Genomic DNA, 24,183 nt, shown 5'->3' on the forward strand with positions numbered 1-24,183 from the left:
ATTGGTGAAACTGATATTATCAATTACTAATTGGAAACAATGTTAGGGAAAATAGTATATTTTATCCACTCTTTCTGCTGATACGCTTTAGGGTCATTCCATGTCAAATCAACCACGGAAGTCAACAAATTGAGCAAATTTTGCACACATCACAATACAATCATAATCATAATCTTTATTGATCGGTTGACACATTTTTTCATGGGTATGGTTTTCGTCCAGATACATGAAAATATAAGGTATGGTATACAAGCAATTACAATATAACAACAAAATATTTTTACATGCTGCACATATGTGATAAAAAATTAAAAAATAAATTGTACATTACATACACAATATTAAAAACAATGAGAATCATATATACTTGTATAATATATATATATATATATATATTACATGTATGACTTTTTTAAATTAGAGTTACATTATTCCTTCTATGGTATTATTACATTTCTTTGTCCACTTGACAAAGTGTGAACACACATAGGGCATCTCTTCAGCGTGAAGTTTTTTGTTTCTTAGGATATTTCATCTGTTTAAATGACTTCTTACATGTTGAACAAATATAAGTATTTTCTCTAGCATGAGTTTGCATATGAATCACAACTTCACACTGTTGATCAAACAAATTAATGCCATCATTGAAGTAGCACAACTCACAGTATTTTCTCCTTCCCTTGTAGATCCTAAATTAGTACCATTATTATTTGTCCCAGAGCGGAATGCTGTTCCCAGAGTTGGACTACATGAATATCCTATTTGAAGTGATTTGGCTCCAAAGTTCATATCTGAAACAGAGAATGTCCCTCTACGATATGAATGCACATCACTGTTTATATATTCTTGTTGAAATGCATTTCCAATCAATGTGCATTCCAGTGATGTTCTGGAAGGAGATTTACATCATTAAAGGCAATTTTGCAACAGAAAATTTCACAGAAACTGTACTAATACCTCACTTAGCTTTAAAACAGTTTTTGCAATTTTCTTAAACATAAATTATGAACAAGTAACTGTAAGATAATTGTTCAAGATTTGCATATGCTACAATAATGAAGAAAGAAAGAAAGATTACTTTTAAGTAAAAATACTTAAGTGGAAATACAGGGTGACCATGAGGAGCACTGTCATTTCTGATTGGATGGTACTCCCTGAAGGGGAGTGGTGGAGGGGTGGGTGTGCGGTCATTCACCTTCGCAGGGATCGCCATTTCAGTCTAACCTTGGTGTTTAGTAGCAATGGAAGAGTAGTCGGTCGAACTTGTTTTCTGGTTGCGTGATATCCAGGTTCAGAGATATGCCCTGGCCTCCTCGATCCCCTGACCTCAACATGTGTGATTTTTTTTTTCTTTTTTTTTTTTTTTTTTGGTGGTACATAAGGTAAATGGCATATCCCCACAACCATGTTACATTCATTCAATAAAATTGTTTTTGAAAAATTAACTATGTTTAGCTTTTTTCAAAATTACAATGCTCCCTGTATTATATGTCAAACACGAAAGTAACTTGAATGTATGTGGCATATCTTGTAATAACATGAAATGTTATCCCAAAAGATTATGTTTCAGAAGGCAACATCACTGTGTCATGTTGTGTACATTATGGTCTTAGGATCCAGTATTACAGTTGTAAGATCGTCACATTGTAATCAAAGAGTGTGGGGTTTGATACCTGCTGGAGGCACTTAGTAGCTTGAATTCCACTTTAAACTGTAGGTTCAGTCCTTATTTGGCTATCTGTGCATAAAATGAACTTACAACAAAACTAAAATTATGTTCCAGCGAGAACATTGAGTAAATTATTATTACAGAGCAAAATTCAAAATATATGGCTAACTACATTGCACTGGTGCGGAAGATTCTTCCAACTGAAAACTTCCATTATTTAGGAATTGTAAAACTGTCCTTGGGTTTTCACAAATCTGAATTATACAAAATATATGTTTACACTATTATTCCATGAGGGGTAAATTGAAATAAAATATTTTTGAGAAAATTTAGATTGCCATAACGGTTCGCAGTTATCTTTCAAGTTCAAGGATGAATGGTTTCTATCTTTGAAAGTTGAATTTTTTTATGGCATGTCCTCTCGCAGGGTACTTGACATGAGTGGCACATCCTACCTCTATCACCTGGTGAATCTCACTGTGTGAGGGCTTTTACAGTAGATATGATCTGGATCCTGATTCTTACTTTGAAGGTGTGAATAGTACTGTACCTGTTAAATTTGGTTACAAACAGTAAATTTGTAAGAGAAATCACAAAATAAGAATTCGCCATGTGTACTTCATTTCCTGATTCAGTTCTTTATTCATCAACTGGATTAGTTGAATAGTAGAGGATATAGGGAGGACAAATAAACTAGATGCAGACATAATCCTAATCCATCGCGCAACAGCCCATGAAGGGCCTAGGCATACCTATCGACTGCCGGTCTCCCTCCCACGCTTTCCTTCGTCACCTCTAAGCGTGGAGATCTTCAACCAGTAGTGGAATAGTCGGGAGGTCAGCCCGACGTATCCGCAGCCGTTATAGTAGGTCTCCGTGATCGGAGATGCAGACATATGCTGTCATTATCTTAAAGAGTAATACACCTTCACTTCAATAAAACATGAAATGCACAATGATTCAAAGCATGTGTCTGCATGTTTTGCTGCAACATGCAGGGAAGTCTACATGTCATATTTCTTGTCTTTTGCAGAGAGCCAACTTGATTTCTAATGAGCAGGTAAAAATGACAACATGTGTTAATCATGCAATTGATCGTAAAATTTTGTCACAATTAACATGCACTTCCAAATAAAGATATGAACCAATTAATTTTTAATATCCTGATTCATTGAGAGACATCTCCTTCAAAATGCCTAAAAAAAATAAACATGGACACAAAAACTTCTTTGAAATCTATTTTTCATTTATTTCAGCAAGAGGTGTTCCACATTTCACTGTCTACTGATGTCAATTTACGAGGGCCACTATTTATATTTTGAGCCTTGGCAACACTGATTGAAGTTAGGTGCGATTTGACGTTTGCACGGAATCGTCTGGCATTATTGACCATAACATACTTCAAATGTTTTGTCAATAGCTTCATTTGTGTTGTTTATGTTGCCTTGGAGATTGCGCGACAACAATAAAATGGAATTAACTCGTGAACATTTTCGTGCGATGATTTTTTACGATTTTCGACGTGGATTATCAAGACAAGAGTGCATCGATCAACTTACTTCCACATTTGGCGATGAAGCCCCATCCTTTGCCACTGTGAAACGCTGGTATAACGAATTTAATCGTGGCAGCCATTCGCTCACCGACGAGATTCGCGAAGGTCGTCCAAAATCAGTTGTTGTTCAAGAAAACATTGATGCTGTGCAAAACCTAATACAACAAGATTGTCATGTGACATACTGTGAGATTGAGGCAACCATAGGCATTAGTTCCACCAGCATATATAAAATATTACATGATCATTTAGCTGTGAGAAAGATATGTTCTCGTTGGATCCCACACAATTTGACAAAAACTCCAAAAGATGCTCGCGTCAATTGGTGCAAACAAATGCTCAATAAATACAATCGTGGTGATTCAAAAGACGTATATAATATTGTAACAGGTGACGAATCATGGATATATGCATATGAGCCGGAACGTAAACAGCAGTCAACTGTATGGTTGTTTCAAGATGAACCCAATCCAACAAAAGATGTTCGTGCTCGAAGCACATCGAAACAAATGGTCGCCTGTTTTTTCGGGAAAACTGGTCATGTGGCAACTGTGCCTTTAGAGGAATGTAGAACGGTCAACTCTGAATGGTACACAACAATTTGTTTGCCAGAGGTCTTCGGTCAAATACGGAAAACAAACAAATGCCGTCGGATCATTCTTCATCAAGACAATGCCAGCTGTCACACATCTCGTCTAACAACCGACTTTATGAACAGTCAAAAAATCGAATTGATGGGTCATCCGCCATACAGTCCTGATTTGGCACCCAATGACTACTTCTTGTTCCCGAATGTCAAGAATAAATTGCGTGGAAAACGATTTTCGTCGGCGGAAGACGCCATTGATGCGTTCAAAAACCATATTATGGAGGTGTCTCAAGAAGATTGGAAAAACTGCTTTGACAAATGGTTCGAACGAATGCAAAAGTGTATTGACCATAAAGGAGAATACTTCGAAAAACAATAAAGCATTTTTCAATGCCAAATTCCTGTTTTTTCATTGTTAGGCTCAAAATATAAATAGTGACCCTCGTACTTCAGCAGTCTGATGTATGCTGGTGAATTTTCGACAAGTAATTGTTTCAAGCAACCCAACAGTACACTTCGAGAATATAGACTGAGTGAAAAATTGAGATTCGAAGGGAAGGAAGAAGGGGTAGATTTTCTAAAAAGGTGGATACTAGTGCCATTGAAATTATATGATACTTACAATTTAAAAAAAAATGGTTTTCAAAATGATTTTAAAAATCAATTACTGCATTGGAGTTTTGAAATGCAATTGCTTACTGTAATGCCATGAGGATTTGCGGTGTATTCATATCTGAGGTATGAGTACGTTTGTAATACATTATTGTGCTTTAGTGGGGTACTGAAGTTTTGCGAATAACACCAGGAAAGGATGTTATATTTAACATGGGGTTTCATGTTTTGTTGAAGGTAACATTGTATGATAAAAGTTAGTTGAAAAAGGTGAAAACACAATCATTTAACTTTAGTATGCTAAATTTGTACAAACTGTAATAATTACCCAATAGAAAATACGTGAATATACAAAGAATGAAGTGGCAATTTGTGGAGACAAGGTGTTACACGGAATTTTTTGGAAGTTAGGGGAAGAAAGCATGAGTTGTACATGGGTGTTAGACTGAAAAGACAAAGTTACAAAACCCCAAATATCTACAGACTATCAAACATCAAGTATCAAAATGTGATTTAAACAACTATAAAAAAAAACATGTTTAAAACACTGCATGTTAACCATTTTAAACATTTGTAAAAAACAAACCATATGTTTTAAACATTTAAAACAAGTCGAGGAAATAAAACAGGTGGTAATCTGTTGGTGCAAGGTCCGGTGAATATGGTGGATGACACAGTGTCTCCCAGCCAAGTTGCTGAAGGGTCTCCCGGGTCCTCTTTGCCACATGTGGCTTGGCATTGCCATGCAGGAACAGCACACCCTTGTGATTCACCAATGCCAGCTCCTTCTGCCGCAATGCATGGTGCACCCATTGCAACTGCTGAGAGTAGAGGTCAGCAGTGATGATCTGACCAGGTGGAAGAAGCTCATAATGCACCACTTGCCGACAATTCCACCATACAGAGAGCATAACCTTTCATGGGTGCAGAGGTGGTCTTGAGGTGTGAGAAACAGGGTCACGTGGCGACAACCAATGTCTGATATGCTTGGGAGTGTTATAGAGGACCAACTTTTCGTCACCAATGAGCAAGCGATCACATATGGGTGTGCTCAGGTGCCTTGTTGGCTGCCAACAATGTGTGGGGTACCCACTTGCTTAACTTGTATGACTTACCTATCCCATGCAGGTGCAGTCTGACTGTTTCAGCGGAAACATGGAACCTTTCTGCAGGTTCATCACACGTTAGACCACTGTCCTCCTTGATGGCTGCTTTCAGGGCCTCGTCATTCAACACACGTGGTTGTCCACTGCGAGGTTCATCCGAAAGGCTCACATCTCCCAAACAGAATTTCTGGAACCAATGCCTGGCAGTGCGTTCGTTCATGGCATTCTCCCCAAATGCCTGGCAAATGCGGCAGCTGGCAGGTCTACTTTAAAGTCATACAACAAACACAAGTGAACAAGCTGCTTCGATACCTCCATTTCTCTTCGACACAGGACGAGCTACGACTGCTGTGTGTGCGCAATGTGCCTGTATTACTGACAGTAGATGGTCAGACTAACTCCCAATCGCTTGGCAGGCATGTGCATCATTTCGTTTCCTCTCTGTGAGCCCATGATTAATGAGACGTCAAAAACGGCATGACCTTTTTTGGTTACCTTGTACATCACTGTATCGAACAAAAATTTTCCACTTTTCTCAACTTCCATAGTAGACATCAATGAGGTGAAGAGATAGATACTACACCATACCTAAAAACTGCCATTTCTAATAAAATTGTAATCTGAGGAAAATATTAAAAGGGTTCTTTATAACAATCGAAGTGTTTAGCATGAATCTGAAATTGCCTCAAATGTATGGTTCAGCAAAGAAATATCCAAAGTTGCTTTCAACAAACAACAAAAACTACCGACAGTAAACCAAAATTGCAGAAACTCTTTTCTTGGAACATATTTCATGAAGTTCTTCACTGAAACCTAAAAGAATGTATTTGGAATTTAATATATGAAGAAATGATCCAAGGTGCACATGTGGGGCTACACAAGAAAAAATATTGGCAAGTATTGCATGATATGATAATGACACAAGGAAACTACACATAACATAAGCAAACTCATCATGTAAGCAACTGTATTATTCAAATACAGAAAATACAATGTGAATAGGAATCTATCTACATATTTAACAATTCGCATTCCATAAGTAAAAAAAATATCATCACAAAAAGGGTAACAGTAAAGTTGAAAATCTTTCAAATTTTACATAAAAAAATTTACATATTACTTTCCAGTGGAAAAAAAACTTGGCTAACGTGAACTTTCTTTCAAAAATATACAATACTCGTATCACATTGAAAATCAAATACATCCCACCTGTATATATAGACACACTGCTGTTTGTGAAAATTGCAACATCTGTGAAGGATACATGTGATTGAAATTAACTTTTTACCACATATTAGGTACATGACAATACACAAATGATTAGGATTAGAGAACTGTACATGATCTCTGGCCTTCAGAATTCAGTATGGTGTGAAGCCTCCACGTGCTGCAAACAGAGCCTCTACACATCGTGGCATGGAATCAAAGAGGGCCGGATATGTTCCTGGGGAATCTCCCTAAACGCGGTTTGTATGCAAGTCCACAAAGCATCAACAATGGTTGCTGAAGGATTGTGAAGAACAAGTTGCCGATCAACCATATCCCATCTGAGATATGGATGACATGTCAGTAGAACATGCAGGCCAGGGAAGCAGTGGTACCTGTCTTTCTTCAAAGACACCTTGCACATTACTCGCCATATGTGGCCGGGCATTGTCCTGCTGAAACATGGCATGTGGAGTTGCTTGAAGGAGGGGCAGTACCTATGGCTCTAAAACCTCCCTGATGTAGCGGTTGCTGTTCAGATTGCCTTCAATATGTAGGAGGCGAGATTACATGTTGTATCCAATGGTGTCACGAACCAACACACTTGGCGTTTGTCAGCTATGCCACTCAACAATGCACGCTGCCAGATTGTGTTCAACACAGTAGCATCTAACATGTATGCAGCCATCACTGTAGGACAAGTTGAAGCGGAACTCATCCGAAAACACTACATTTTGCCACTCAGCATGCAAGCGACGGCGTTCATATACCTATTGCAGTCTGAGGTGCTTGTGGTTTCTGAACAATAAAGCCGATGCAATGGCAAGCATGCTGTCAGTCCAGCCTGCAGCAGACAGCATTGAACCGTCGACACACAGGTCCACGTCCGTTGCAGTGCTCCAGCATCAAGCTAACACTGTGGACGAAGCTGTATGGTCTGTTACAGCCATGCGGACAAGATGGCAGTCATCCCGTGTTGTGGTCACATTGAGTGGGGCAGTACCTGGCCATCACTGTGTACGGCCCTCTTCTATCCACTGGTTCTCTCTGCAATCCTAATAACTTACTGCTGGTACACTGTTCTACACATCCTCAGAGTTTGAATGTAATCAGGCGATTCTTACTGGGTGTTGCAATTTTCACAAACAGCAGTGTATATAAATCAAGAGTGAACAAGAATTAAAGTTTCCAAATTGTTTTAGAGAAATGATAAACGATATCTCATATTTGCAAATTATTTGATGCATGTTGAACAGAAACATATTCACTACACAATGAAAGCTTGAATGTATTTTTTAATAACTTCTTTCTGTGAAAATGATTTGTTGCAAAGTGAACACACAAAATACTTTACAGCACTATGAACTGTTTGTTGAATGTTGTATAAGGTATGCCACCTCGTTAAATGACCTGTTGCAAGTTGAACACAGAAATGGTTTCTCTCATCTATGTATTATCAAATGTCTTCTAAGATCTATCCTCTGAGTAAATGATTTGTTACATGTTGAACACATATAGGGTCTCTCTCCAGTATGAACTCTTGAATGTGTTATAAGAAGTGACTTCTGTGCAAATGATTTGTTACATTTGGAACATAGAAAAGGCTTTTCACCACTATGAGTTCTTGAATGGTTCTTAAGATATCTCTTTTCTTTAAATGACTTGTTGCATGTAGAACATAGAAAGGGTTTATCTTCACTATGTACTGTAGAATGCCTTCTAAGATTTGCCTTCCATGCAAATAATTTGTTACATGTTGAACACACATGGGGCTTCTCTTCAGTATGAATTCTTGAATGGCTTCTAAGACTGGACATCGATATAAAAGATTTGCTACATGTTGAACACATGTAGAGTCTCTCTCCAGTATGAACCCTTAAATGCATAGTAAGATCTCCCTTCCGTGAAAATGATTTGTTACAGGTTGAACACACAAACGGCCTTCCAGCACTATGAATCACTGAATGTTCCTTAAGGTGTACCAACTCCCTAAATGATTTGTTACACGTTGAACACTCATGGGGTCTCTCTCCAGTATGACTTCTTGAATGTTTTGTAAGACTGGTCATTTGTTTATAAGATTTGTTACAAGTTAAACACATATACCGTCTCTCTTCAGTGTGAACTACTGAATGTTTTATGAGAACTGACTTCTGTGCAAATGATTTGTTACATGTTGAACACATATACGGTCTATCTCCAGTATGAATTCTTGAATGAGTTACATAATTGGACCTCTGTCCGAAAGATTTGTTACATGTTGAACACACATAGGGTCTTTCTCCAGTATGAACTCTTGAATGTGTTATAAGAACCGACTTCTGTGCAAATGATTTGTTACATGTTGAACACACATAGGGTCTCTCTCCAGTATGAACTCTTGAATGTTTTATAAGACTCGACTTCTGTGCAAATGACTTGTTACAGGTTGAGCATACAAAAGGCTTTTTGGCACTATGAATATATGAATGTTTTTTAAGATGTGTCAACCGTCTAAATGATTTATTGCACGTTGAACAATTAAAAGGTTTTTCTCCATTGTGAATTCTTGAATGCATTTTAAGGTTTGCCTTTAGAAAAAATGATTTGTTACACGTTGAGCACACAAAAGATTTCTGACCGGTGTGAATTTTTATATGTCTCTCAAGATATTTCATCTGTTTAAATGATTTCTTACATGTTGAACAAATAAAAGTCTTTTCTCTAGCATGAGTTTGCATATGAACCGCAACATCACATTGGCGATCACACAAATTAATGTCATCATTGCAAGTAGCACAACTCACAGAGTTTGAAGACTTTGTAGTTTCTCCTTCCTTTGTAGATTCTAAATTAGCTTCCTCATTCTTTGTCCCAGAGCAGAATGTTGTTCGCAGTGTTGGACTACATGAATATCCTATTTGAAGTGATTTGGATCCAAAGTTCCTATTTGAAACAGAGTACGTCCCTCCAGGATATGAATGCACATCACTATCCACGTATTCTTGATGAAATGCATTTCCAAACAATGTGCATTCCAGTGATGTTCTGGAAGGAGATTTATATCATTAAAGGCATTTTGAAACAGAAAATTTCAGGGAAGATGTACTAATATCACACTCAGCTTTAAATTAGTTTTTGCAATTTTCTCAATACAAATTAAGAAACAAGTAACTGTAACACAATTGTTCAAAATATGCATATGCTACAATAATGAAGAAAGAAAGATTAATTCTCAGTAAAAATACTTAAGCAAAAATATTCTCTCAAACATACAGTAACTTGAAGGTATATGGCATATCTTGTAATAACATGCCATGTTATACCAAAATATTATGTTTCAGAAGAACACAACATTATTTCGAGTCAAATTGGTTACATTATGGTCATAGGTTCCAGTAACGCAGTGGTAATGGTGTCACCTTGTAATCAAGGGATTTGATACCTCATGGAGGGATATAGTAGTTCAAATCTCACTTTAAACTTTAGGTTCATTCCCCATTAGCATACCTGTGTGCAAAGTGAACTTAGAACAAAACTAAAAATTATGTTCTAGCAAGGACAGTAGTAATTTAGTATCATGGTGTGATATTTAGAATATATGGCTAATTTCTAGGGAACGGATTCCCATTGCCCCACATAGACAATGCAAGGATGTGAGGGTTCAAAATCTGCAAAACGCCTGATATCATACTGGTAATGTGTTGATTGCTCACAATTAAATACAAACTAAAGGTTAAAAGATTAAAAAATTAAAAATCAGTAACTTACGTGTGTGAGCATGAGATTTATCAAACTACATTTCGAAGGTTATACTACCTCCTTCTTCAGGTTGAAACGATGTTTTCAGACACCCGACATGGTGCCTCGTCGAGAAAGTGATAGTTGAGGATTTAGGTTAAAATGGTATAGGAAAGACACTTTCTAAAAAAAGAATGTAAAATACACATACTAAAACCACGCAATACTCTAAAAAAAACAACACGAGAACGTTCAAAGCTGATGACGGCAAACTGCCGATCAGTGCTCGGGGTAGGCGAATGCACGGTGTCAGCTCATACCTGGAGAAGGAAAACTACTCCTCCTCACCCCCCCCCCCCCCCCCCCCGGTCTATCCTCAACCGGGGCTCGCGAGTCACCAATCCAAGGAGAATTCAATTTCCACCTCGGCGGCTTTCCTAACCTCAGGGGTAACATGGAAGCCCATCTCGTCTCTGCTCCCGGCGGCTTTATCCCATTTTTTAAAAAAGTTTATCCAGCCGTCTTCCAAATTCCCATCATCCCTATTGAGTTTATTCCTATTATCCGTGCATATATAGGCTGCCTCATACACATTCCTGTCCAATTTATTGTTAATCTTCCTAATGACTTCTCTTTTGGCGATCTTATGCTGGTTAACTAATACGTGTTCAGATAATCCTGTCTTGGGTATACCCTCCTTTACATGTTTATCGTGCTCCCCCACCTAATTTGCATACTCCTCGCGGTCTGTCCCACGTATTCCTTTCCGCATTCACATACTATCCTGTACACTCCCTTTTGCTCTTCAGGGTTATCGCGCCTATCTCCCCTCCCTTTCTTATAAGACGTGAAGTGTTTTTCAATGCTCCGAGGTGCTCTCACCCCACATTTTATCCCGTATCCCCTTACGGATTTTTCAATTTTCTCGGAAACACCCTTAAAATATGGAATCCCGACAAAATACGTGTTCTTTTCACCGTTTCCTACCTCCATTTTATCTTCACCTTCATCTTTATCATTTTGTGATATTTCTTGTCTAACAATCTTTTTTGCTGATATGTGTTCCATTCTCCTGGCAAAAATTGCACACTTGCTTATTGTACTTTCAAAAAATATATATTCTCTAATGTAAAAGATATCCTTTTTTTTGGCTGGAAATTCAAAACTTTCAAGAGCTTCAATACAAATTTATGTTCATGTAACTAAAATGCTACAGTTACAAATTATAATTTATTATATTCGGTAAATCTAAGCTTAGCCTATGTCGATTAAAAAAAACGTATTTTCATTAGCAAATATAAGAAGAAGTAGTAGTTTTAAAAATCTTAGTTTTTTAAAATTCCATCGGGGCCCCTACGTAGGCAACACCCAGACATGAGGTTTGAAGACATTACCTCCATATTACCTAATATGTGTACTATTCACGTGTGCAAGAATGGCTGGCTCACTTACTGCTGATAGTTTTGGATAAAAATAAATACTCTATTCTAACTTCATGATATTCCTTGTCATGCTAACGAGAATATAATGCAAATAGTGAAGGATGTTTGTCGAGCATTGGGTTATCAGAGAGAGAGACGAACATGATCAGCTGCTGTCACAGACTGAAGTCTTTCTCATCTCAACAGCCATCAGGAATCATTGTAAAATTTGTTAAACGCGTAGATAGGGATAATTTGTTCTGAAAAAATAAAACTAAAAAGACATTATGGAATTGTGATTTGGGTTATAGTACTGGTAGTTTGATTTATATTTACCAAAATTTAACAAAACGTCGTAAACAAATATTTAATGAAGCCACGAAAGTAAAGAGATTTAAGAACTTTGCTTATGTTTGGATTAACATGAGGGGGACTATTAAGTTTAGAAAGACTCTTAATGACCCCCAAGTGCACATTTTAAAATAGTGTGGATGATATGCATGCTCTAATTTGCAATGCTGCCAATGGAGAACAATAACTTATTATGCTATTATCAAAATGTAAGGGGCATGAATACCAAATTAACTGAGTTGCACTTGGGTGTGTTAGCAACTGATTATGATATCATTGTTCTTACGGAATCTTGGCTGACAAGTGATGTTCAAAATTCAGAATTATTAGACAATAGGTATAAGATGTTTAGACAAGATCGAACAAAAAGTAGAGGGGGAGGTGTGTTGGTCGCCGTCAGGGAAACTATTTGTGTAAAATGTATTGAGATGTCAGTTGATTGTATAGAAATTGTATTCTTGCGTATAAGTTGTGACGTCAAAAGTTATTTATTTATATCATTGTATATTCCTCCTGATACTAAATTGAATAACTATTTAAACCTATATTCTTTGTTAGAAGTGGTGTATATCTCTTATAATGGCAATATATTTATCATTGGAGATTTTAATATCCCAACAATATTGGATTCACATACCGATCTTACGCGGTGTGGGAATATCGCAAATGCACTTAATGATTTTATGAATTTATTGGATCTAAGTAGTATCAATGACATAAAAAATAATAACAATAAAACTTTGGATCTAGTGTTAACCAATGTTAAAGACCGTATTAAGGTTGTAAAAAGTAAGTTTCCGCTCCTACCAGTTGACGGACACCACCCTCCTCTTCTGTTTATTTTTACCTTTTAATTTTAATTTCGAACTAAATTGTATTCAGCTATGGGTTTTAACTTTAAGCAAGCTAATTTTTTTAAGTTGTATCAGGATCTTGCTGGTGGTAGTTGTGAAGAATTGCTTCAATGTAAACACCCAAATAATGCAGTTGATACGTTTTATCAGACCTTTTACGATATACTTAATAAACATGTGCCAAAGAAAAAAGAATTCATAAAACAAACTCGCATCCTTGTTGGTTTAATGGTGAAATAATAAGAATATTGAAACACAAGGAAGTACATAGGCGTAAAGACATATTTCTAATTATCATAAGGAATGGTTTATTCAGTTACGAAGAGAATCTAAGAAATTAATAAACTTAACCTACAAAAACTATGTAAACAATGTGCAAAATGAAATTCGAAATGATTCAAAACAATTTTGGCAATATATCAAAAATAAGAAGCAACCTCAATTAAAACAGTCTACTATGACATATCAAAAGGCTACACTAACGTCTAATCAGGATATTGCAGATGGATTTGCAAGGTTCTTTAGCAGTGTTTATGCTAAGGTAACTCCAACATATGATATTCTTACAGGCAAAACTTTGGGAGTTTCTCACTGTTTAAAGATAAATACTATAACTTCAAGGGATTATATGAAAGCATTGAAAAAACTGAAATCTAAGAAATCAAGTGGTCCAGATGAAATACCCTCATATATTTATAAAGGTTGTGCCGACTCTCTTCGACTCCCACTATGTTATATCTATAATCTAATTTTATCGGCACAAACCTTTCCTGATCAATGGAAAATTAGTAAAATTATGCCTGTTTTTTAAAAAGGAAATATTAATAACATTGAAAATTATAGACCTATTGCGTTAATCTCAACCCCAGCGAAGATATTTGAACAGATCCTGTATAGTCGTATTCTATTTCATGTTCAGCCTTATATCTCTGTTGCTCAACATGGCTTTTATCCAAAAATATCCACCTTAACTAATTTAATGTCTTTTACTCAATATATTTCTGATTCTTTTAATGAAAACATTCAGGTAGATGTCATATACACTAAAGGAAATAAATATGTTAAATAGTATTAATTAATTTAACTACTTACGTGAGTGAGTATGGAGTCTTATTAGGACAATGTTTCGGAGGTCATTTATTTCCTTCAATAGTGAGTAACACGCATAAATCTACAATATGTTATGTTATATACACTGATTTTATTAAGGTGTTTGATAAGATTGATAATACATTATTATTATTAAATAAATTTTCTTCTTTTGGTTTATCTGATGCTTTATTAAAAATAATTATCTCCCATTTGAAAAACAGGAAATACAAAGTGGATTATAACTATGCTACATTGACATTATACAGTGTGTCCGAAAAAAAATATACAAATAAAGAATTTAAATAACTCAAAAATCGTTAACGATAGAAATGTCAAATAAGGTTTATTTAGAAGAGGGAAGAAAGGAATTTTTTTTACCACCAGAAGGGAAAAAATCATAACATAATTAAGCGCATGCGCGGCTTTGTTCGTGAGTAGTCTGTACAATGGCGCCATTTACTGTTTGTCAGAAAGTTGAGTGCTGCTTTTGGTTTGCAGAATTGAAGTCTCCTGTAATGGTACAAAGAAGATTCCGGCAACAATATGGACAGGAAGCACCAGAACGTCATTACATTGTTAAATGGCATAAACAATTGCTGGAAACAGGGTCTTTGTTGAGGAAGAAAGGTAGTGGTCGGTTGCTTACCCCCCCCACGATTTAAATTTTCATCCCTATCCTTTTCAAATAGTAATTTCATACACACTCATATCCAAACCCACACACCCATACACCTTTTTTCTTTTAAATAACACTCAAACTTTCGTTATTTCATTGCTACTATGTAACACTCTACCCAAGACATGCTCATGTAAATTCATCTCATTTTCCTTAGATGCAGCATTTGTATACATTTCTTTTTCACCACATAGAGCATCAAGTAAATATTTGTATTAATATTGTTCTAAATGAAATGTTGTATGGCTTAATTGTAACCCTATTGAGATAATAAATAATGATTATAGTAATAATAATAATTTCACGTCATGCTTGATTTGCAAGATACTCCACCGTGAGTCTTATCTGCGTATAGATCTTTGTGTCACGCACTTGCTGTTCCCAGAAACTTGAGTACTGGTTCAACTAACAAATGCACAACTATTTTTAATTTTCTTTTAGAACCAAGGGTAGGTTGGAAAAGGTGAACAAAACTTTGAAATGGAAAAAGACAATTGATTTTGGCCGCGCCTTTAGCGACTCAAAAATAATGATAACGGCTAGTATCGGTGCAAAAATATCCACTGATACCCCCAATATCGGCCGATAACGATACATCAGTATCGGCTCAGTTCTAATAATTTATCAATTCTCCACTTAACATTCTTAATATTATGGCTAACATTGCAATATTTCCCACTTTCTTGCAGATGGTCAACAGCATCATGTTAGACTTTCATTGCATAATTGCAATTTGCAGACAACTCAAACCTCTAACCATGTCACCATGTGTAAGAAGCAATGTTTAATACAAATATTCAAGCTGAGAAAATTTTAATAAAATATGGTCACAGCAGCACCTGAAGTGGAAAATGTTAGCTGGGCATTGGGGCTACCTGGGGGGAAACTTGGTTTAACTTGGTGGCAATGAGGCAATAGGGGGGGATGTCTTGAGAAAATTTTGCTAGCTGGGGGGATACCATCTCACATTCCCCTCACTTCGAGCACTGGGTTCCAGTATTGTGTAACTAACTTTCTATCATTTGAAAATACTTCATGCACTCACCTATCTGCCTCAGTAGCTAGACCATCATCTTCAATTGTGAGTTCGCTCTTCGTCACAACTTCGGGTTCTGCTTCAACATTGTCGCTCTCATCATGTTTTAATTCAGAAGTGGAAAACTGTGCGATATTATCACTTGTATCCACATGTTTACCATCCTCCTGTAAAAATTCACTCTTCCCAGTAACAGAGGGCACGTATACATGGAAGGAGATGCCACCAACATCCCCGGGCTCTTCCACTTTCAATCGTTCCTCCCTTGGTTCAGATTTAAAAACTGGTGGTGGTGATGATGTTGGCTCCCAAGTGTTTTTGATTGATTCATCATGGTAAGGAACATCTTCGGGTTCACTCTTGACTGAGCACCTGATGAAGTCAGACTCTACCTTCACTTGCGGGGACGAAGGGTTATCATCAATCTCCATCTGCCTTGATGAGGGACAAGCCCTTGGAATCTGCAAAAACATTTTACACATGAACATCAATCAGATTGTGCTGAAATTAAAGACAAATTAGAAAATATATGAACACATACTTGGTTTTGAAAGAGATGTCAGCTGGTGATGAAACATAAAACAACAAGGTCATCAGAGCTACTGTTTATTTCATTTACGTGCAGCTTGGATTTGATTCAGTACCTTGAATTCAAGTATATACGCATAAATATACCATGGCATTTGTGCAATATAGAATGGAATATTTGCCATTTTCGATAATCAAGTTTTCCTGATAAAAATCACCTTCAACAAAATTTCCTTGTAGTATTCTTACTGGCGGTAAATGTGACAATATACATGTATACTACATGTTATAGTTCTAACAAAGTATAGGTATTTATTTATTTATTTCCTTCTTCTTTTGGATGGCGAAGTTAAGGCACAAGCCTTTTCTTACACTTAACCATCTCTACTTCACATTTTACAAATTTAGTTGAAATATCTAACAGTTTGTGAAATATAAAACATCAAAATACCAAATAAAATAAACACAAAAAAGAAAGAAGACAAAACACAAAAATACACATATATGCTGTAAGAAACGTAAAAAATGCACATACATCATGAACACCCACATAACAAAAATACTTAAAATACAGAAAAGTCGGTCAGTGTTTGTCCTGCAAATTTAGATCAAGAAAGGTTTCATTTTATTTTCTTTCCTTGTTTTCAGTACTGGTAAGTTGCCTCCAGAAGATGCTTTCTTAATTTTGATTTGAAATTGCCGAGAGATGAAGAGTTTCTTATGTCATTGGGGAGGTCGTTACATGCTCTGGTGGCAGTGACAGTGAAGGAATTTCCGTAAAACGCTGTCTTGTGGGAGGGGATGGTGAGCAGGGAGTTGTTTCGTGAACGGGTAGCAAAGGTATTATCGGTACAATACATCCGTGTGCCTTAAATTGGAAGTATTTTTGGTAATTTAGTATTATACTTACTATCTCATTTGTCTACATGACGAGGAATGCTTACAAGGTTAGGTTAGGTTCCATTAGCATAAATATAATGAAAAATTATTATTTAGGCTAAGAGAACTATACCTAGCTAGGCTAACCTAACACAGATTGTGTCCTGTTTCTTAGCAAAAGTGCCAGACAGAAGTGCGATGGCTGCGTCCGGTGTCAACGTTTCCAATGTGCCACTCGGTGATATAGCTGACTTTTGGAAATCACAATGATTTACATATTGTAAACTCTCAAATACAGTGTTCCTATTATGTCCATAAGTGTTCATTTTGCTTTCCCAGAGAACAGAGTATCCGAAACGAGGTAGTTCATATAATACTAAAGTACCGTATTTTTTTTCTCAAAAACTGAAGCAGTATTTTAAGGTTCGCCTATAACATTGTTATAGTGAATATGTTCCTAAATAATACCTCATAACTTACATGAAAATATAACACTACAAAGAAAAATGTTTCAGAATGTTTCACATAGAATTTTTCTGTATGAATTTATTTGAAATGGTCCATAACTAAGGGTGCTCAGGCAACTTTTGGAGAAGTGTGCATGTCTGCATGTTTGAAAAACATTCTGAAGTCTGTTCATTTTAGATAGGATTTTATTTTCCAATTTCTTATTTACAAACATAAATATGTTCTAGGTACTTAAAGTCTTGCTTTCCTGAAGTTGGTCCTGAACTTACAATTCTAATATGTCACACACTAAAGTGTATGTAACCGAAAGAAATGAAAAGAGGACTGAAATATTAGTACTTGTTTTGGAGATATTACGTAAATAAAGTAGTCTTTCGTAAACATTTCTTCAAACAGGCGATAAACAAATGATTATTCATCAATACTAAATGCTCTTTAGTAACTGTGCACATTTACTTACCAAAAAGTTTAACCAAATGTGTTTTGTTAAATCACCTCAAAGCACTTATAATCTTCATAGTGTTATTATAAAATTTTACTATGGAGTGAAAAGGCTTGATTTTATTAGAGGGACGATAAGACTTATGAAAATCATATAGTGATACTGAGCATACTGAAGAAATACCTGATTATTGCATACTGGAGGTAAGCTATTGATACTAACCTGAAAGGGAAGCCACATTAACTTCTCTGTACATGTTGTTGTAGTCAAAGCAAGAGAGAAAAATTAATCAAGTCACTAGCAATTTTCAGTTTCACTGGCATAATTTCACAGAAGCCTACTAAAAGTTCTTTGGTATTTGATGTAACAGCTAAAGCACACATGCTAACTTCATTTTTTCTTTATTTTTCAAAATTGCACCTTCTAATTTTCATAGTGTTGGGCACTATGTATAGGTTAGCCAGATTTAAAGTACCAGGTGGTTATAATTAAAGTGACGGTGTTCAGAGTGGTACAGCACGGGCTGTAATGAGAGTAGCAGTCTGAAACTTCGTAGATATGATAATGAAGCAATGCGCTCGCGAATTATGCAAAAAAAAAAAAAAGTTCCAATTCTCGCCACCAGGGTAAAAAATGGCGCTGTAAGCAGTCACAACTTGGTATAGTTACAGGAAAAACGCTATAAATCGCAGAAAACAATACTCTTTGTAATAAAATATCGCTACAATTTCACTATTCGAATTACATGAACATTACTAAAGGAAAAAGCAACAAGAGTCACCAACAACAACCACGGAGTTCACACAATGGTTAGGCAATATCACCGGCTTTGACGTCAGAGTTACGGAAAATTCCACGTTTTGACTGCTTACAGCGCCATTTTTACCCTGGTGGCGAGAATTGGAACTTTTTTTTTTTTTCATAATTCGCGAGCGCATTGCTTCATTAGCATATCTACGAAGTTTCAGACTGCTACTCTCATTACAGCCCGTGCTGTACCACTCTGAACACCGTCACTTTAATTATAACCACCTTGTAGTTGGAGCTGGACCAAGTAGCAGGCGAGAATAAAATTGCACCTAATTTCTCATCGACTAATTACTCGTTAGTCGAAACAAAATATCAACTAATTAGTCAAATTAGTCATTTCACTAATATTAGTCGAATTAGTCGTTCAACTAATATTAGTCGAACTTCTAATTTACTTTTTTTGAGACTAATGTAAGTCGAAATATTTACTTTTTTATTATTTAGAAATTATGCTGAGGCAGGTTAAATGGGACTGAATCTAAAGTTCTAAGATACAAACTACTCTAGAATATATGATAGTTAACGCATGAAAGACGTCTCGAAGGGCCGACATGTTTAGTTGTGGACCACCAAAGGTTCCAGCTTCAAATACCAGAATAGATATGGCATGCCTGTACACAGAATTTTTGGTACTGCTTTACTATACCGGAGACACCTATCAATGATTTATTTCACATTTTTTTACATTGATAACGTACTATTCTGCGTTGCAGAACATTTCTCTAGGTGAAATAATGGATTTCTAACGAAAATAATGTCTATTTCTTACATACGATAGCCCACAAACCATCACAGGGATGAGGTATGCCTACTAGGTTAGGTTAGGCCTGTTAGGTTACGTTCCATTAGCACTCCTTTCGTTCAATTTAGCATATACGGACAACACCGGCAACAACTTCACGATGCAACCTCGACACATCATGTTGTAGCAGCAGCAATAGCGTGTATTGTGCTCTCATGCAGAAAACAAATGGCGGCAGCAGCAATAGCGCATCGGAAATAGATTTTCGTAGAAAACCACATGCATTCGCATTAAAATGAATCAAAACTACATTCCTGAACATCAACAACGCTACAGAAAATGATTTGCGTGAGTACTTTCTCCTGTAAATTTGAAAAAATCCGTATCCGGTATAGTAAAGTGTTACCGAAATTTTAAGCATGTGCGTGCGGTGGGGGTGGAGGAAAATCGGAAAATGCAGAACAAAGAGAAGATGCAGAATGCTGTTTAAGTATCAGATGTGGCCGCCAACGTTATGGTGTTATTGCAGCTAGAGGTATAATATTATGATTCAAAATATTGGAAGAAATTCAACTCACCGACATACACCCAAAGCATACGCAAAACAGTCGCTTGCACACGCCATACACACTTTGTGCTTACTGTTTACCATCAATTTTTAGAAATATTCTAAAATTAATGATCTGTAAATTAACAATGTTTTCACCTGAAAAAATTTACTTATGCGAAATACGGACTCAAAAATATTTAATCCTCTGTTCCAAAGATCATGCGCTGCCATAATTGGTTTCGTTATCTGATGCACCAATGTGAGATGTAAGGTTATATACCAATTTTTGGACCAAAGAAACAGGGTGTTATGATCATGCGATTAAATACGATATGCTTTCTTAATGCTAATCCTTCAACATCAACTTAATGCTAATCCTTCAACACTAAGAAAAAGTAAACTGTCTTTATGCTCCTCCTCCTCCCCCACCATTTTGGCAGCCAATCACCACCAATGTTTACCAATATCACTAACCAACAATGTTAACTGTATGTAAGAAAATAATATATTTTTTAAATAAATTATATCTATTAGCAATTATTCTTATAGTGAATATGTCTGAATGTGAGTTAACCAGGCATTAAAAAGAGTACACTGTCCCAACTAAATCGGGACCTTTGGTAAACTTGCATCAATAGTGATAAAACTAAAATTACCAAATATTACAGACTGCAGAGTCCTGGAGCCTGCATCTCTTCGCGAACAACCCATTCATTTACGCAACTTCAAAATCAATTTTTTCGCAAAATCTTTCGTAGCTTTTTATAGCTTCACATTAAAACATTTCATAGTTCGAAGGGAGGAAATGAGCCATGCACAGCTCTTGAGTCCATAGCTGGACGTGGGTGTTCCTTGTGAGTGTCCATTCACCAACTTCACAATCATCATTCATCCTCATCCTATTGATTATCCAAAAGTGTCAGAAAAGCGACGCTAACTAGTAAAAATACAAATTCAATTGACCGGGGAGGGGGCTTCAACACCCTTTTCGAGGTGCGTGTAACTTCCCGGTACGAAAACAAGGGTTACAAGCAACATCAAGTAAATATGCACTCATTTTACGCTGCTTTCCTGCCTGTTTAGACTAGCCGGGAAAATGAGAATAAATGGAGATTAGAAAAAATTGATGAGTGGAAACTTACAAAGGAACACCCATGTGCATGCCAGGATTTGAACCGGAGCTGTCAGAGGCAAGAATGTCAATGGATTCAGACACCGACTTGCCAACAAATTTCTACCTCAGAGAAAAGGAAAGTGAAAATCTACATAATATAGTGACTGATCAAGTGTGAGATCATACTGCACAGCATAAATTTTAGTATTTATGCCACAAACATAAATAGTGTTTATTTTTGTTTATTGGATTTTAAACTATGTTCTTACATTTGATCTTCTCTTTAAGAATATTTTTGAATACAGTACAATACCTTTAACATTACACAATCTGAAGGTCAGAAATGAGAGCTTTGTTATGTCGGTAAATTTCTTATATCCGCAAGACTGATTTCTTCAAATTTACAGGAGAAATTACTTACCGAATGCAGTTTCTTTATAGTTGTGGAAGTTCGGAGAAGTGTTTCCTCGCATCGTTCATTGAATTTTGCCGGTAAATCATCTATTTTACGATATTAAGTGTGATCGATGCACGAAAGCTGTTGCATCCATTTCCTTCCAGCCGGATGTTGCCTGTGTGTGATGACGTAATCATGGTTAATGCCGGTCAGTGTTTCCAAACATGTGTTTTTGTAACTGAAGAAGGTACATTTCTGCAAATGTTTTGTGGGGCTGTGTGTCAATGTTTCGTGGGGCTATGCGAGAATGGTGTGTGAAGCTATGCATTTTTTTTTCTAAATCAATTTTTAACTATTCTACCCTAAACGTGACCCCAACCTTACCGGAAATGGTTCATGGGGCTATGTATCAATGGTTCGTGGGGCTATGCGTCAATGGTTTGTGGGGCTACGTAGGTATTTTTTGGTGCAGTGGGGTGGAAACACTGCATGCCGAGTACGGTAGTGAAACTGTGACAGACATTTTGCATGTCACCGAAGGCAAAAAGAAACGAAGAAAACTTAATCGATATGTTGCAAATAGAGCTTATTTCTGTGAAATAAGCGAAATGCCCCTTTCAACAATTTTTCTCAATGCAGAATACGTAAGTACGAATATTCAAATTAAATGAAGTAGCAAATTTCAGCCGTCTTGACGATATAAGAAATTTACCTTATAATCTGTTTTCGTACTCCGAAACAAATCTTAAATTACATACAACATCGACATCTGTCAATTAAAAAAAAAATTAACATAAATCTCCTCGAGGGAGTACAGTTGGACAATGGGCCCCATTTAAAAAATATCGTTCAACATACGGAAATATGGTCACGGTTTTCCTTTTCTCACCCTTGATATTGTTACTGTATTCTGGTACACATGCTTAGGTAAATGTCTGTTATATCGGAGACACATTTCTTCATTTTTACAGAAGAAACTACTTACGGAAATGAGTTTCTGTAGTATTTTGAAAGTTCGTGGAGGTATTTTCTCACCGTAGAATGCTGCACATCAAGAAATAAGCACTTTTGATATAATAAATTTGCATTTTGTGCAAAGCGACAACATTATACTGTTGTTTCCATTATGTACCTGCAGATGGCGCGAGCGTTGAAAGTCACGCGGTCTCGCCAGTGTTTCCAAACGTGCCTTTTTTTTACCAGAATTTTATTATTTTTATTTTTTTAACTATGCTTGCCTAACCTAACCTAACCTTACCTTACCTTGCCGGAAATGGTTCGTGGGTCTATCGTGAATGGTTTTTGGGGCTATCGGGATAGTTTTTGGGGTTATCCGTCAATGGTTTGTGATGACATAATGAACACGAAAGTAGGTATTTTTCGATTACGAAGGTTGAAACACTGCATACCCACTCCAAATCGACAAAACACAAACACGACGCACGATGATCCACAGCTGTGTGCGTCATATTGTATGTTCCGCAACAGAAGAAAGGACCCAAAATAATTACTCGTAATGTGAAATATCGAAGTTATTTTCGTGTAAAAAGCATAATGGCACCTTCAACTATGTTCCGCAATACACAATTGGTAAGTACGAACCATTTAAAACTGAAAATATCCGATAGAAATGTGTCTCCGATATAACAGACAATTACCATGCTTATATTTTACCTACAATTGTTGACTGCTTGGGACCCTTGGGACGTCTGTCTATAGTCTTGCCTCTCGATAGGTGTTAACTCTACCTTGGTGTTAACTTTTGCCTGGTAGACTTCTTTAGGGTCTTCGTAAGTTTCCGTAACTTTCCTGTTTATTGACGTTGCTTTGATAATTGCATTCTTATTTTCACATGTAGATTAGGATGAACATACAATTGAAAGTTTTTCTACGAATCAGAAATGACAAAACGAAGATTCTTGCCCCTTTGGAACGTACGTACAATGTGTATGGCACATATGGGTATTTTTTTTTATTTTGTTGTTCTCGGTACGGAATATTCTTCTTCTTCTTCTTCTTTTTCTGACCCTATCAACTGGCAGTCGATTTTAGTCATCTTCCTGAGTTTTTTTTTTTTTATGTATTTAGTTCGCTATTCACTTATATTTCACAAGAATGAAAAAAAAACATCTATTGATAGTTATTTATACTGTTTGTTAGATCGTCAAATTACATCTTCTTGCATATCCATAAAGAAGCCATATGGTAGGAGGAGTAGGGTCCGTGAGCAGGGCAATAAGAGATGTAGGGAATGGAATTCTATTTCGACGTAAACCACTATATAATTTATCTCGTTCTCTGTCAAAATTGGGACATTGTAAAAAGAGATGTGTAGCATCTTGATTATCTTCTCCACATGCGCAGGC

The 24,183-nt window shown here is 36.4% G+C and overlaps 1 protein-coding gene across 5 annotated transcripts; it reads right to left on the reverse strand.

Moving 5' to 3' along the window:
- Positions 1-7,569: 7,569 nt before the first annotated feature.
- On the reverse strand, positions 7,570-22,952 carry LOC145991144 (uncharacterized). 5 transcript variants are annotated; one of them, XM_083126936.1, is made up of 3 exons: positions 22,853-22,952; positions 15,897-16,348; positions 7,570-9,764 (listed from the first exon to the last, which is right to left on the reverse strand). In XM_083126936.1, exons 2-3 carry the CDS (start codon positions 16,316-16,318, stop codon positions 8,180-8,182), a joined length of 2,007 nt encoding a protein of 668 aa, XP_082983062.1. In that variant the 5' UTR covers positions 16,319-16,348; positions 22,853-22,952; the 3' UTR covers positions 7,570-8,179. The 5 variants fall into 5 exon arrangements, with proteins under 5 accessions (XP_082983062.1, XP_082983059.1, XP_082983060.1 ...); XM_083126933.1 differs by lacking the exon at positions 22,853-22,952 and adding an exon at positions 21,842-21,978; XM_083126934.1 differs by lacking the exon at positions 22,853-22,952 and adding an exon at positions 21,449-21,526.
- Between the last annotated feature and the right edge of the window lie 1,231 nt (positions 22,953-24,183).

This window comes from Lepisma saccharinum, chromosome 8 (assembly GCF_977018435.1).
Source record: "Lepisma saccharinum chromosome 8, izLepSacc3.1, whole genome shotgun sequence".
Classification (NCBI taxonomy): domain Eukaryota; kingdom Metazoa; phylum Arthropoda; class Insecta; order Zygentoma; family Lepismatidae; genus Lepisma; species Lepisma saccharinum.

Excerpts from the sequence above, each read along its gene's own strand:
- LOC145991144 (XM_083126932.1), bottom strand. Across the intron at positions 9,765-15,896 it reads CTAGCTACTGAGGCAGATAG|AACATCACTGGAATGCACAT; the intron begins GTGAGTGCATGA and ends ATCTCCTTCCAG.